General features: G+C 34.7%; 1 protein-coding gene across 1 annotated transcript; it reads left to right on the forward strand.

Annotated features, from left to right (window-relative positions):
* The first annotated feature begins 9,779 nt into the window (after window positions 1-9,779).
* LOC137956957 (glutaredoxin-C1-like) lies at window positions 9,780-10,091 on the forward strand. Its single transcript, XM_068804631.1, has one exon. It carries the CDS (start codon window positions 9,780-9,782, stop codon window positions 10,089-10,091), a length of 312 nt encoding a protein of 103 aa, XP_068660732.1.
* Window positions 10,092-17,421: the final 7,330 nt, after the last annotated feature.

Here is a 17,421-nt window from a genome sequence, read left to right on the forward strand (position 1 = left end):
GTGGAGAACGTAAAAATATAGCGCAGCGCCATGGACGACCACGTCGCACGCGAGAATCACACGAGTGCGAACTACTTGCGCTTTCTCTGTTTTACCTGAAACCGCAAATAGCTCAATATCGGCGCTGGTTTAGATATGCTGAATTTATCTAAATCTCAAATTAAATAAGAGAAAGAAGAACAGCTCATAATTCAATTTCACTAGGAAAAGTCACTCCAAAAGTGTTAGTGCAATGTATAAGTGGAGAGTGAAAGTGAATACACTCCATAAGACCAATGAGTTCAATGTCACTCGTTGTTTCACTTGACGCTCGACATTGAGACTAAACTAATTCAATTGAATTTTAATGGATATATTCATATTATTTTATTAATAAAATATTTTATTTATTTATTCTATTTATATTTTTAATATTATATTAAATTACTAATTTAAGAGTGATAATTAAGATATCTTAAAAGTAAGAATTTGATCAAGTATCTAGTGTAAATATTTTTGTTTAAGTATTCTTTTTTTATAATTAATTAAAATAATACATTAATTTTAATTTTTAATTATTGTATTAATTTAAATAAGTAAAAATCTATCTTGTTTTATTAATAAAATACATTATTTATTTATTTGTTATATTCATGACTTTTAATAGTATATTAAACTACTAATTTAAGAGTGATAATTTAGATATTATACAAGTAAGAATTTGATTAAGTATCTAGAAATTATAAAATTAACTATGTTGGTTTAGGTAATATTATTTTTAATATTTAATTTAAAAAAATTAAACTATTTATCTTATTTTATTAATTAAAAAGTTAAATAAAATCTATCATAGATTTTTATTAATAAACTCATTCTCCATTTTCCACTAATTTTTTTCTTGTACACACTAATACAAGAAAATACTTTACACTGCACTTTCCATTAAACACACTAACACAAAAAGTAATTCATTTTCACTTTTACTTTCACTAAATAATTCACATTCACTTTCACTTTTCGTTGCACTTTCAAAGTGCACTAACCCCCTAGGGTAAACGAGGTTAACTCTAGGTCCAATTCATGAGTTCACAAGTCAGCTTATTTACTTCGCATATAATTTGCCTATACCCTAATTTTTTAAAGTTTGAGAGAGTTGATTCTTCTGACTTTCATTCGAATTCAGACTTATTTCTCTGCCCTATTTCTATAGTCTTCTTTCTCAACCCCTTCTATGTTTATTAGTGTTTATAGTTGTTATTTTCTATGATATTTCTGCCCTTTTCACTATATTTTCATCTTATCTTTCCTTTTTTGGATTTGTGTGTGTTGTTTGGAATACCAAATTTTTTTACTTTCTATTTTTATTTTATTTTTATTTTACTTTTTTATAAATAGGAATCTCATCTTATTTTTCTCATCCGATAGACATAGCTAACACTAGTTCTAGTCCTGGTATGATCATGCATAATGTCTCAACTCCATAAGAGTCTTATCCCTTGTCAAACGACTAATGCAATTGAAGAGAACTCAAGTGAAGGTACCCAAAATGAAAAAGAAGACGATGTTGTCTAGGGTTCAAAAAGACAAAAAAAGTCTCATGTCTAGTTTGAACTCAAAGAGATCTCACTTCTATATAGAAAAGATCGATTTTCTCACTAAAAAAAATGAGTATTACTAGTAGTGGAGTGACCTTACATTCATATCGACATTTTTGAAATGGTGTCCTAGTAGAAAAGTGATGCTAAGAAAACAAAAATCCATAAACTTTCAACCAATGGGGTCTAATGTTAATCAGAGTTTAGTTGACCTTCCTCTTGTAGATTTTAGAAGAAAATATGATCAAATTAGAATGAGAGTGGTCATTGTTCATTGGATTCTTATGCACGGGCATCCATCATGATAGTAAAAGAGGATAAATTTAATTTTATAATAAAAATTTAAAGTATGAAAAAAGTCTTGTCAAACCATTAAGGAAGACTGTGTGGAGTTGTATGAGGCAAACAAAAAAAATTTAAAACTTCATAAAAAAAATATTAACAAGATTAGTCTCGCCACTAATCCTTGGAAATTTTAAAAAAAATGCATGGTTATTACTGGGCTTTTCATCGATAGCAAATTGAAAGCTACAATAATTAGTCATGTTGAATTGGGGGTAAGAGGAAATACAACTTGATGTCTTACAAGATAAAACCTTCGTCTTGTGAAGGGGACTTTCTTTGTGTTTGGTGTCATTGATGGTACGATGAAGTATCATATGAGATGGAGAAAATCTTGATGAGATGGTAATGACTATGGAGGGGGCCATCCAACTAGCACTTCCTATATCCATCCTGTTAAAAAATATTTATACATGAAAATAATGTGATAAAAAATGGAATGAAATAGTGGTAGATGGTGTTTGAAAAATATATTACTATGATATTTGAAATTGGTTTAAGATATGAGATTGTATCCCTCACACAACCCCTATACCTAATATCAAAGAAAAAATATCTCCATGCCGATTCAATAAATAAATGCCTTCTCAGTTCTTCCCCCTTTTTTAAAAAACAATAAAAGAGTATTTTTTTTCAAAAAATAATGGAAAAATAATTTCATAAAATTTGAATGAAAAATGAGGGAAATATGAGAGTTTTTTGTTTGAACCAAAAATTGGTTCGGTCCGAGTTAAAAAATGAGAAAACTAGACTAAAATAGTAAACAGATAGCGGAACGGGTCATATCTTGTATTCGGATCGCGTGTTGGATCTGGATCCTGAAGCAGGTTGCGATACGAATAGTAAAGTGAATGCCTTGTATTTAGGCAGATTCTCTGTTGATTTTCGAACTCGGATCCAGTACTATGCATCATATTGTGTAGCGGATCCTCAAGTCTGAAATGAAACCGCATGTCGAATAGACACGCAGTTAAGCGCAATGTACTCGGTACCATCGTATTGGGTTTGCACATGTTCCAAAGGTGGAGCCAGTTTTTGAAACTGGATGTGCGAACCAACGTGCCCATTAGCGCGAGCCAAGCTCGTCTTGCCCTTGATGCAAAACAAGAGAGTTTAAAAACTTAATTACACCATCATTTTTTGTGAATTTTGACAAAACAAGAAGGTAAATACTTAGATTTGAGTCCTATTTCAAAATAACTCTTCAATTTAAATAAAAAATATGATATTACAATAAAAAAATGATTTAAATGAAACAAGAGGCAAAATGATTTAAATTATCAATGAATTTTGATGAAACAAGAGGCAAAATTTTCGTAGTAAGGCGATCTATCTAAGTCATAAATCAATTTGAATGAAAAATAACATAATAAATAATACAAAAAAATTATGCAAAAATTAATTGTGAAAAAAAGTCAAATCAAACCTTTGGCTCTAATACCATAATAAATTTCTATGTGAAAATGAAATTGATGATAAAGGAACAAAATGCGCAAACTAATTTTACTTGGTTCAACCCTAGATGCCTAATTCTCGGAAGGAATGAGAGAGGGAAAAATTTTGCTGAATAAAAATTAAATTTTACAATCAATACATGCCTATTTATAGGGTAAAGAAGGATTATTTATTTCCTTAATTAAAGATTATAATTTTCATAATTTAAGAAATAAAAAATCAATAAACATTTTCTCTTGATTTTAGGAAATTATAACAAATAAATCTCTTGATTGATTTGTCATTAATTTTCTAATTTATTACATAATTTATTTATGAAATTTTTATGAATTTAATTTATCTCTTAACAGAGTCAACTATTGTTTGCCAATTCCTAATGAATAGAAAAATGTCAAAATGATGTATGAGATCTAAATATTTTTAATACAATCACTAATATAATTTTTGGGATTGCCTACCTTGCTTCTAGTTTGTAGTCCATTGAGATACATAGGGTGTTGAATAAAAACGGTTTCCTTAGGACATGGATAGTAAAATAAAAGAAATTTTGAGAAGTTTTGGGGTGAATGTAACTTGTTATTGAGCTTCAATTTTGGATCCAAAGGTCCAATTAAGGTTGATTGAAAACTTTTTTTAGAGATATATTCTAAGGTGGAAGCTAGAATGAATATAACCTAGTTGTGGACCTTATTTGAGATTTATGATGAATATAACCTAGTTGCAGACCTTATTTGAGATTTATGATGAATATGTAACTATGTATAATGTGGAAGTAGTGACTTTACCAAAGTCAAATTTAGATAATTATCTTGAAGAAAGTGTATATGTTTGTGAGTAGACTTCACAATATAATTTTGATGTTCTAAAATCATAGAAAGTAAATAAATTAAAATATATGGTATAATTTAAGATGCCAGTAGAGATTCTTACAATTCCCATACCTACAGTAGCCTTAGAGTTTACTTTTAGTGTTGGAGGTAGAGTGATCGACCCATATCCTTTTTCCTTGGCACCAAATACAATTTAGACTTTGATTTATGGTAGTGATTGGATTTACGATCTTCATAGTGTCAAGAAAAATCAAAAGTTAAATTATTGTTGGATAAGTGTTCAATATGATATTTTTTGTGTAAACATTTTAGTTTCATTAAATAAGTTTCGTTTGATGATTGTTGCTTGAGAAGAACTCTATGGAGATACTGCTCCCTAGAATTTTAATTTCCAATTACATGAAAGTAATTAGTGGTGGAAGAGTATTTTTATCAAATAATAATAATTTCTATTATTTTGTTTTTGTCATAGGTGGAGACTTCGCCCATGTGTTTGAGAGAGCATAGACTTGAGGCGTGGGGTTTTCTAGCAAGAAGGGAAGGAAGGAGATTTGTATTTTTCTTTCACTTTGGATTTTTAGAAACCAACCTAAATATAGGTAATGACTAGCTCCACATTGAGATTTAATCCTATAAATACCCAAATATTTTCTAGCTTTCATAACAAAATCACAAAATTTTTAAGCTATCTTGTTGTAGGTCTAGGTGCTTCTAAAGGGTAGGTTATGATCTTGGGGATCCACTCCTTGGGTAGGCCTCTAAGGATTTTATCCACCTTTTGCTTGTCGATGAAGGTAGCGTCTAATAATGTTAGTTTGCTTAAGATTCCATTGAATCTTTCCCTCGTACTCTTAATTGATTCCCCAAGCTTCATCTCAAAATTTTCAAATCATTTATGAGAATGGTCACCTTGGTTTCCTTCACTTGTGAGGGATCCTCATGTGTTATTTCAAGTTTGTCTCGTACTTCCTTGACACTAGATGCATCAGTAACTCATGAATGCTCCATAGCACGAAAACACAAGTGCAAATTCAATGCTTTGTGATTCAGGGATACTTTCTTCTTCTCGGCTTCATCTTCTTTATCGCATTCCCATTTCATGAGAAGTAGGGATTTTGAGTGGCGATCTTTCATATATCAAACTCATATCCTAGAAGAAAATATTTTATTTTATATTACCATGAGAATACTTGTTTGCATCAAAGAAATGAGGTTTTGTTATTGACATGTCTCTGGCAAATGTTTGGGAAGAGTTAACCTTTGATGGATAATTGTTGTGGTTTTGATCATGTCAGAGACTACTAGCTCTAATACTACTTGAAAGGTCCCGCAAGGATAAACCTATAGAGAGAGAAGGATGGATAAGTTTATCCAATTTTCAAGTCTATTTCAAAATTTTAATTGCCCTTACAACCAAAGCAATGACAAATGAGCAATTTAAACCATAAAATCAATCAATCAACCACAACACCATAAATTTTTATAGTATTCGCGATCAATTAAAACATCCACTAAATTCAACCAAATGACATCTATAACAAAAAAAATCCATCAAAGCTTTATTTACAACACCAACCCAATTCTTGGGACTTATGAGCAACAACTATTAGGTGCAAGCACCTAGACCTAATTAAGCGATTTTCAGCAACTACCAATAAGCTTGTATAAGTCTTGATCAGTTTAAAAATGAGAGAGATGCTTATTTAGTTAAAGCTCAACTGAGTCTCTTAATAAGCAAATATTACAATCACACTCAAATACGTGATCACAGTTAATGTTGTTTTTAGTAAGTGGAGCCCATGAGTGGGACCCACCACTAATCTCTTTCATGTGAAAGAGATAAAATAAAAGAAAGAGGAAAAACCCTAAGTGAAGAAGGGTGTTGGCCGTGAGCGAGAGAAACAGAAGTGTGTTGGCCGTGAGTGAGACGTTCGGCCGAGAGAGAAAAAGGGGGTTAGACCGAGAGGAGAAAGAGAAGAGAAAGAAGAAGAAAGGAGAAAAGAAAGGAAGAAAATAAAGAAGGTTTTCCGAAGCTTCTCCAAAGTTGTATTTTTCTACATCCTTATTTTGGTGAAATCTCCATATCCGGTGATCTCTAACCTTTGTTTATTTGGTTATCTCTCAATTATTGTGAATGAGTTTGAATTAGAAACTTGTTTTCTCTCATGATTTTGTAAACCTCAAGTTTGGGCAAACTTGAGAGAAATTGATATTGTAAGCCCATATTTCATAGTGGAAGATTATTCTGATTTGTCTGTGGTTTTTTCCTTTCTCACTGAAGGGGTTTTCCACGTAAATCTTGTGTTGTGGTTGTATGATTGAACTTCCATAACGAGCATTTGGTTGTTTAATTGAGTTTGCTTATTTGTGATTCCCATAACAGTTAATCCTAAGGTAAATCTACGGTCATTCACAAAATTTGAAGACATTAATTTTTTTTTGAGTTTTTACAGCATGAGGTTGGTTCTTGTTCATGGGGTCGAGTCCTTTTTCTTCTCCATCTCCCTGCCGTTTGGGTCTCGTCCAGCTCGTACACAGTAGCATTAACTCAGTCGCTGAAGAGTGTCTTGATGGTGAGGCACATGCAAAGAGCCGGCTGAAGATCACTACCGCATTTTGTGAGGCCAATCTCATCACGCTTTCCGTCTGATCAATTAAAGCTTGAAACATTTTTGAAGAAATAAGTGAAATCATGCTCCCACCAAGAAGATAAAGAAGATGGGGAGCTTTTTTATACAAGCAGTAGAAATCTTTGTTCTGGTGATTTAAGTCGGGCTCCGCGGTCGTCCTATTTAGCCGTAGGAGTGGTGTTTCGCACTTTCGATTTGCAGAAAAAATGAAAAGGGTATGTTGATGAACTACTCGGGTGGAATTTCAGTTTTATTTCTGTTCATTAATGGACAGCGACTTCCGTTTTGGATAAGAAAAAGAGTCCATGCGGCGTATGTAGAACTAAAATCCATTTAGAAAGAAGAAACGGGAGATTCTAGCAAAAAAAAGCACAGGCGTAACATATTGCCTCTAATTTGCTACTTCGATCGAGGAATTAGAGCCTGCTCATCGACTGCAAGAAGGCATAACTGTGTTTATGTCCATGGATGCAAGTCTAGTCAGCAGAAGAAGCACAAACTGAGTTTCGTTGCGCTATGAGAGATCAGTTGAATCCATCGTATGCTACCGAACGCAACAACATGAAAGAAAGAAGGTAAAATAAAAATTTATCTCAACCAGGATCTGACGCAATAAAAACTTATCCACCGATCGCCACGGACTGTACGGTTTTCGGTAGAAAGCTTAAACCTAAAGCCCAGCAGAGTTAGTAATGTCTTTTGATCTTTATATTAGACGTTGCAGTTGATGTTTAAATATCGTTTTGTTTTTAGTTCTTAATTTCAGTGGGAGAAATCTGGTCTAGTCCCGATGTGGAAGGCGTACCATTTGCTTTTAGAAGCGATAGATACTATCGAATCAGTTTTGATATATCTCCAGCAAATATCAGGAATCTGAACCAAGATCTCGTTTCTGTATCATATTTGGGATAGACAAGTCGTTTTCCTTCTTTTTCATGGTGATCCAGTTTTCTCTTCTCTCTCCTGTGTCACTCTAACATAGAATTTATAATTAGGAGTTCAATAATTTATAACAAAGACTCATTAGGAGTCTAACATGAAGAGGTGGCAAGCGATCGGGATCTTTTGTAACAACAGAAGTTAGACGAGAGAAATTTCAGGATCCATCAATCTCAATCAGTCATTAATGGGTTCAGTAGTCCATTAAACTCGACCCAGTAATCACTTGGCCAGAAAGATCTACCATGTATGGAGTTCATGTCTACCCGGCCGAGCGATTAACTTCGACCGGGGACTCTCTGACAAAACTATATTTCTGAGGGGATGGGATGATTGTCTTACTCCCCCACTTAGAGTTGACAATTGTACACAGGAATTTTCATGGCAGCCAAGAAGAAATCTCCACAATAATAACTGTGACACCCTTGTCTCCTCCTTCCGCGAAAGGATTATCCATTATTCGAACCCAATCTCCCCGGAATTCATTCCCAGAAAAGAATCGTTTATCCCATCACTAAAGTGACTTTTCTCCTAATGAGAGTTGAATCAAAAGAAGACCCAGTGGAAGATTTTCTTTTCCCCCATTGCTCATCATGAATCGAAAGATTTTCATCTATCGAATCTTTTAGTCTTTCAACTGGTCTGTTTTTAATCTTTCTTTCACGAATGCCCATCCCCAGATTGTAAACATTTGTTTCGATCATAAAGTCGATGGATCAGGTCGATCGTATCCCATTTCTGTTTACGAAGCTCGGAAATTCATTTTGACACAATCAGAATTTCTCTCTTGCCATTTGAGGTACAGAACGTTATGCGAATAAAACTTTTGAAAGGTATCTTCTCACTACCTCTGGTTCAATGCACGATCATGGAGGACGTTGGTGGCTGAGATATATATTTACCAACTCAATTCAGCTTTGATCTCAATATAAAAGAACATCGAACTCGACTCGTGGCATCACAGTCGCTGAGGCGGTGCAATATTCCTGTACGAATGGCTAATCTTATTCCTCCTATATCGTAAAACAAACGCAGAGGCCTACCCTCCTCTCTTGGATACCAAAGAATATTGCAAAAGAGAAAGAGGGCCACAAAGGAAAAGGAGCCCTGTTTCCTCATTCCTCGAGCCCTTTCACCGAAGAGCCTTTTGAGATTGCACGGGCAGGTTCCACAGTATGTCAACCCAGATCATATCATTCAGAATGCCCCCTGTATGCCTCTGTACAAACAGCATTGATGCAAGGAGCGTCTGCGAGTTCTTGACTCTTGAGACATTACACGGGGCAGTGCTTCGGTGGCTTCTGACGATCTCGATCGTCTTCAGATTCATTTATCCATGAACTCATATACTGGAAACGATTGATCCAGATAGCATTTCCTTGTCAATTTGTCAACCCTAAAGTGGCGTGCGCATCAGCAGATCAGTCTGTGACGATATGCTCATCTTGCTGTAATAGGAATTGATGTCCCGGATCAGCTTTTGTTAGTGGCAAAGGAGAGTAAATCCGCCTTTTGTAAATATGCCTTCTGACCAACCACGTCTGCTCCTTGCTGTGTCATGGAGCGAGTAGGCCCATGGATAGCTATCAAGTTCCATCACGAAACTTTATTTAAATCTCGGACTTCGGTGATAAAAAGCATTTCTGGGCATGACCCAGAATATCTTTGGAACTCTCGGTTTTAGCCGTTTTGTCATAAAAACCGTCCTGGCAGACTGTATAAATAGGAGGACGACGGATCTTATCCCCAACACACCGAGTCCTTTGCTGCTTGTTCGAGTCCCCTGAAACTTCCGTTCATCTTTTCAGTTTTTTAGCTCACCCTACCGCTGTTTCTGAGTCACTGCCAGTACCATTTTGGCTGTTTGTGTTGCTCCCAAAGTTTGAATCTTCTGCAAGCTTGGTAACGAGGGCCCTTTTTCTGTTTCTGATAGCTCTCCGGCCTGCTGCAATCATATTATCCAGCCGAGTTTTCATTTGAAGTCGTCTAGAAAACTGGGAGATTTTGAGATGGAGGCAATAACCAGATTGGCTTCCCAGAATGTCGTGGTGATATTCAGTGTTAGCTCCTGTTTCATGTGTCTCTCGATCAAGAGGCTCTTTTATGATCTCGGGGTGAGTCCGGCTGTTCACGAGATTGACCAGGAACCCAGAGGGAAAGAAATGGAGAAGGCTCTCGCCAATCTTCTGGGTCGTAGACCGTCCGTTCCGGCCATTTTCATCGGTGGTCGCCTGATCGGCTCCATCGACCAGGTTATGTCTCTCCACCTCAGTGGGTCACTCGTGCCGCTCCTCAAACGAGAAGGAGCTCTGTGGTTGTAGATAAACAAGCTCCTCTTAGGTCGATATCTCAGAACGGTAAAGCTGCGTAACGAGGTTGCATTTGAGAGTTTCAGTGTAAAATTTGCAGTATTTCCCCTTGTATTCTCCGTCTTTTAAAAAAGGAGTCAGAAAAATTTCTGTAATTTGCTTGGGTTCTTCTTTTCAATCTGAGCATGCCCGAGGAGCCTCTTTGGATTCTTCCTCATCACTATTAAGGGGACATGAAGAACAAACATATTGTTATTTAATCTCTGAATATAAGTACGAGATCATAAAGTTGCATGGTATGGTATCTTGTACTGTCAACTTACATGACGTGATTCTGTACTAGTCACATCTGGGCTTGTTCCTTATCTACAAATGCCAAAGCACAAGCATGGGTCCGCTATCTTGTCCTCTGAATGGAGTCCCTATTTCTACCTTTCTCTTCCACGGATTTCTACGGCAATTCTTACTTGGGTGATTTTAAAATGCTGAAAAAAAAGGGGCTGGGATTTGTTGAAATAAGAAGATGTCGAGCTACTGAAAGAAAACGCTGTGAATTATGATAAGTATCTTGAGTGAAAGCCATCCACCCCTTCGTGACTGACTTCTGTTTGAGGGATCAAAGATCTTTCATGACTGACTTCTGTTTGACGGATCCAAGATCTTTCATTTGATGAAAAACAGAGAAGAAGATGGAGACGAAAGGGAGGAAGAAGAAGAAGAAAAAGAAAAAAAAAAAAGAAACAAAGGAATTTCTCATTTTTCTTTTAGTCTCTTTCTCAATTCATGTTATTCATTGGATTTTTAACTCTATTACCATATGTTTCATATAAAATTATATAACGTTGGAAAAATATTTGAGTCTAGTTTCCAACTCAAAAAGAATCGTTGAGATCAAATTTTTAACTTCGAGTGAGTCTCATTCACTCTCAATTCTAAAAGTGATCTATTCAATGGAACAATTATAACCTCCTTTTACAGTGGCTCTACAAATTTCTTATTTCAGTAAATCCTCACCTTATGTTATGTGTGGGATTACAATTTTTTCTCTATAATGCAGGTAGATAAGTTTGTATTTTGTTAAACAAAACTGGATGGATATGGGACACAAAACCATCCGTTCATGTGGTTCCTATATGAATGAACAACATTGATTGTCTCATGCTGAGACATAGTTCAATTAGGAGCCGCAAATATGAACTTGTTAACTTTGTTGCTATAATAAATAAAGATACATGACAAGTATCACTTTTGAGGGCAAACCTACTTTTCTTTTATACACAAATTAGATTTGCTGCAACAAACGGTATAGCAAACGATGATGCAAATCAATCATAGGAGAAGCAAATACTGATTCTTCTGGTAGTTCTCTCAAGGTTGCTTTAAAGAATCCCAACTCAATCAAAAGAAGACACATCTATTAGTTAACCTTCTATCTTTATTAGTGACATGTCCTTGTAGTAGTGTTGACATCTCTAGATATCATGACTTTGTTGCAAAGATGTTTCAATAATTCGGATGCTTGAGATTGTTCATCACTTCTAGGAAGAGACTTATTACCCTATCTTCTGACTTTTGATACTTTTGGTTTGAAATATATGCATTCACAATACATTTGAAAATTTTGAAATGACTAACTAAAAGCTTGTAACTTCTTTTACTTCTTGTGACATATTATTTGACATGTTCCTGTGCTCATCATGATCGATGTTTTAAGTGAGAATCATTACCTTGTAGCAATTATTAAATAATTCTATCAATTATTTGAGGCATTCTTCAAACACAATTGAGTTATACTTAATAGTTCATCATGGGAGGTCGTATCCATGCAAAATTTGCACTCTATCCAAGCAACAAATCAAATGTGATAAAGTGGCATTACTTATAAAAAATGACAAAAAAAACACCGAAAACTTTTGATACTTTTGATAATTTGGAGAATACATTTCTTATCTTATCTTCGGACTTCTGATACTTTTGGTTGGGAACATATGCAAACACTATGCACCTGAAAATGACTAACTCTTCATTCTAGGGTTGTGACTTATACCTTTTCTCGTGAAGCAATTAAGGTACATTACACTAGCAACAAATTCCATCTTAAAGTTGTTTGACATGTTTTTGCTTTTACCATATTCTTGCACCTTGTCAGTTGTCAGGAATTGGTGGTAATACTTCGCTACAATCATTCACTAATTCTTGCCCTTGCAATATGCTTTAACTAGCACTATTCTTGGCAAATGTGTGTCTTTGAGATTTATTAAAGTTGGGTGGCACTACTCTTTAATTGGCACTATTCTTGGGAAGATAATTTTTTTAAACAAAAACAAATGTGTCTTTAGAATAGTTAAAGTTGGGTCAAGGTATAACCCTAAAATGGGTAGCCAAGTTAGATGACATTTTCACAACTAGTAAGCATAGGGCCCTATTAAGCATGCATGAAACTAGTCACCCAACACAACATAGGATGTAATGTGCCCAAGCCAATTTAGCCTTCAGCCATAAGCAAGAAGGAAGAATGGACCACTATCAAAGGAAATTATGAATACTGAAGTTCATGACATTTCTAAGAGAGAATTCAAGCCCTAGCAGCCATCCAAACCACACTTATTATATTTGACCATCCAATTATCTAAATGCATCCCTAATGACTAAATGGAGCGATACTATGGGCTTGGACCTCCGCCCCTTTAACCTGGAAAATGTTAGTAGTGGGCTCCAATCCACAACTTAAGGGCATGTTGCCTTCCATTATTGACCTTAGAAAAAATCTATAGTAACAACATGAAATTAGACATCTTTGTAATTCAAGGTGCCATTTGAAAAAATCTCCACCTTGATTTGAATTTCGTCAAACTTTTAAAAAAATCCTACTAAGTCCTCCAATATGACTTAATTGACATATTTATCAGATTTATCTGTAGTCTCAATCTTCTTTATTATTGTTAAATTATGGAGCCTAATTAATGTCCTACCCTGAGTCGGTATGCAGTAGGTCATTGTGGGGGTTGAAAGCCCCCTCCTGGAGGAGTGGGGGCGGAGCCCCCGCCCGGTCCATGATATATTAACTGTTGTTTCATTAAGGGCAATTTGAAATTCACTATTGTAAAGCGGTTGCCCTAGTTTTTTCTTTATAATTGGGGGGCGCTATAGCATCAGTTGCGGCCGAGAGAGGTTAGAGAAAAACAACACCTATAAGTGTGTGCGATCTCTCTTGTAAACTATTTTTCATCTTCATAGTGGATTACTGCAGCGGCAGAAGATAGAACGTAGTTTCACCTTGAGGCGAACCTATATAAATCTTATTGTCTTCTTTGTGTTTACTTTTCATTTCTTCCGCGATTATTATTTTTTGTTATCGTTAGTTTGAAATTAGGGTGTTATAATTCCTAACAATTATAATATTATCGTGTGCAATTGTACATCACTAACAAAATGAAAAAATGATATCAATGTGCTTAATTCTATCATGATGCAATCTATTCTTAGTCCACTATATGACACTTTGACTATCATAATAAACAATAATAACACCATCCGAAATAATCATATATATAAAGAACACAACCAAATAGCTTCTTTAATAGTTTTTGTCACTACCATGTACTCTGCCTTTGTGGTAGATAATGCAAAAACATGTGTAAAGTAGCTTTCTAACTAAAAGCACATTCACTTTATAAGAGAGTATGCATAGCTAATTGTGACTGACCTTTTACAATCTACATCCCAAATATAATCTGAATCAACAAGCCAACTATAGTACAATTATCTTTCTCGAATTCCAAAAGAGTGCGAGATGTACTTATCAAATATTAAAAAATCCACTTCATAACTTGCCAATGTTTCTTTTGAGGATTAGATATATTCTTTCTAACAACTTTGCTTGCATGAGAAATCTCTAGATGATTAAATACCATGGCATAAATAATATAATATACTACACTTGTGTGAGGATGCAAGACATATAAGCTTTCTCCACCTCTTTCTTTTAGTGATAAGTAGATGAAAAATTGAAATGATCAACTAATTATTTGCAAATTGGTTTAGCATTTTGCACACTAAAGCTCTCTAAGATCCTCTCTTGTACCTATGAAGATAAAACCGGGGGGTGGGGGTAGGAAGGGGTGAATAGGTTTATTTTAATGGCTATTTCAAACTTTAATTCAAGTCAAATGCAATTCAATCAACAAACAGACAATCTACATAATCAATCAACAGTTAATACACCAATATTTTATAGTGGTTCACAACCCTGTTTTGGCTACTACATCCACTCCCAACGTGTTTTCACCTGGGAGTTGAATTAACTAAGTTAAAAGTCAAACGGAATTTATAGCAATAAGCCCCAAGGTCCAATTACAACACCTGCCCAACACTTGGGACTTATGGTCAACAACTACTAGCTACAAGCACATAGACCTACAAAGAATTTTTTAACAACTACCAATAAGCTTATCTAACTCTTGATTGGTTTACACTTGCAATGGTTACTTGATTTCAACTGCAACTTAATAATGTTTCTTAATAGGCAGATATTACAATAAATCAAACACTAAATACTACACCCAATCCTATGTTGAATCTACCAGTATATTTAATAGCTCAATGATTTAGTGGTTTTAAAATAAAATCCTCATATGAAGGTTGCAAAACTGGTTTTGCATGGAAGTCAGGCAAATTTGCACTCAAGTTACAAAAGCTGAATCAAATATGATTATAAAATAACTTGGCACACGTTTGGCAATTACATACTAAGAATTCAATCAAGATTTAAAATAACTAGCTCTGAAATACTTAGCTCAGTAGAGAAAATTTATTAAATTTCTTTTGAGCTTTGGGGGAGGCAAGAATTTCTCAAATAGTGTGAGAAGACTTGAGAACTTTGAAATTCATAGTAGCAATAGTTCTTCTCTATTTGGGATGAGTTTGGTTAAATAGAAAGTTTTTGGATGTCAGCCATAACGACTTGTTGCATTGATTAATTTTTACAAACTTAACTCATCCTTACTATGAAATTTTGATTCCAACTCGTTGTAGTTGTTGAGATTTCTCCCACTTCTATGTTCATTTTAATCTAATCTCCCCCAACCCACCCAGTTTTGGCATCATCAAAATCAAATAAAGAATGAAATAGAAAACTTAGGATCTTGAGACCAAGTCAATGGAGAAAAAGAAACAAGATGTATTTGTGTACATCAAAATGTAAATATCTCCATAAATACAGAAAAGCTCAATAGTAAAAAATGAGCTATACAAGGCCAAGACTAGGGGTGGCATCGAGCCGAGCCGAGCCCGAACCTACCTATGTTCGAGCTGAGCTAGAGCTTCAACATGCATTTAAAACTTTTCAAAAAATATATATCAAATAAATTGTATATAAAATTATGCATACATTTTACATAAAATTGGGCATGACCTCTACATAAAATTGGGCATAACATATATATATAATACATGCATAAGATTGGGCATGACCTCTACTTAAAATTGAGCATAATCTATGTATATAATACCTTTATAAAATTCGGCATGACCTCTTCTTAAAATTGGGCATAATTTATATACATAATACCTCCATAAACACTCCATAAACACTTCATAAAAATGTCTATACATTCCATAAACACTCCATGAAATTGTTTATACACTCCATAAAATAGTCTAAACACTCCATACCCTGCATAACATTATGAATAAACTCCATACAATAATCAAACGCAACAAAATTAAATGAAATATCACTATCAATTTACAATCACCCAAATAAAAACTATAAATCCATTATACATTTACAAACTATAGTTGTTTATTTTAATGTTATAAAATAATATACGTCCCTGCATGAGCAAAATCTCCACCTATGACAAAAACAAAAAAATAAAATTAGTTATTGTCAGATAAAAAAATACTCTTCCACTACTAGTTACTTAATGTCGTTAAAAATATTAAAATTACCATGATGAGAAAAACATGAAAAATCATGTAGCTAGTAGCATTATCTCTACACTCTTCTTATCAGGTTATAATCATAAAATAAAATTTTAATGAATAAAACAAAAAAAATACTAAAAAATATCATAATAAATAATTAATAAAAAAATTCACCTTTTGATTTTTTTTACACCGTGAAGAGCCCAAACCCAATCATTGCCACAAATCAAAGCTTGAATTGTATTTGGTGCCAAGGAAGAACGATATGAGTCTATTACTAAATGTAAAATTTGAAGCTACTGCAGATATGAGAATTATAAGGGGGGTTAGTCAACAAACTTAAAATTTGAAGTTCATCTTCATCTCTTGCTTCAAATTCATTTCATTCATCTACATAAAATTCAATTTCAAACTTGGTATTAGTATGGACGAGTTCATGTACACGAAAAACAGTTTCCAGTGTTAGTGTCCCAAAATGAGAAAAATATAAAAAACAAGAAAATGAGGAACTTATAATAGTATAATTAATTAAAACATAATACTTAAACCCCAAATTAAGTAAAAAAACATGATTACAACACAAATAAGTAATTTAATGTATAATTAAAATAAATTAATATATTAATGAATTAAATTAAATATTATATTATTTAATGATTGAAGTTTATTGTACATTAATACAATAATTACGTGAGCCAATCAACTGTGCACATGATTAATTATAAAAAATAAATAAATAAACAGGAAAATTTGATCATATGCTAACTTTAACACACTATATTTTTACGTATTATTACATCGTCCGAAGGAAAAGCAGTACTAGAGGTGGTTTGGGCTAACAAAATTGCATCGTCATGAGGAAAAACAAGCAGGATTTGCAAGTTTTAATTTTTTTTTATAAAAAAAATGCACGTGCGAAACTCGCATGTGTGAAGAACTGCACGTGCAAGTTCGCACTGTGCGGGACGGAACGTCGAGGGGGGAAAATAATTTCCCCCCTCAACTTAGGTATCTTGGGGGTTCTGCGTCATTCCGGCGAGAGTGGTGCCCGGCTGGTCTGACGGCGGCAGTAGGCGGTGATAGGGGGGTGACGACGATGGGAGAGGGTTCAGAGCAGCTGCTCTAGCTGGGGTACGACGAGGTGAGGGCGACGCTACGGGAGTTGACGGCGACGACGATGAGAGGTAGAGAAGGCGATGCGCGGGGCGAAGGATTAGGTGCGGCGGCGGCGGAAGAGGCACCGGTGGCGAGAGGGAGAAGGGAGATGGAGGCCGAGAGACGGAGAAAAAATTTTCGGAGGAAGAAGAGAGAAGGGAATGAGGAGACCGAGTGCAGGGGAGAGACCGAAAAAAAAAATCGGGAGAAAGAGCAGCATGGGAAATGGCAGACTGCCGAAAATTTCCCAAATCCCCCT

This window comes from Aristolochia californica, unplaced genomic scaffold (assembly GCF_029961685.1).
Source record: "Aristolochia californica isolate CCGP_79_NKW_82.1479 unplaced genomic scaffold, dmAriCali1.0.hap1 SCAF_2, whole genome shotgun sequence".
NCBI classification, from domain to species: domain Eukaryota; kingdom Viridiplantae; phylum Streptophyta; class Magnoliopsida; order Piperales; family Aristolochiaceae; genus Aristolochia; species Aristolochia californica.

Excerpts from the sequence above, each read along its gene's own strand:
- LOC137956957 (XM_068804631.1), top strand. The coding sequence starts at position 9,780 with ATGGAGGCAATAACCAGATTGGCTTCCCAGAATGTCGTGGTGATATTC.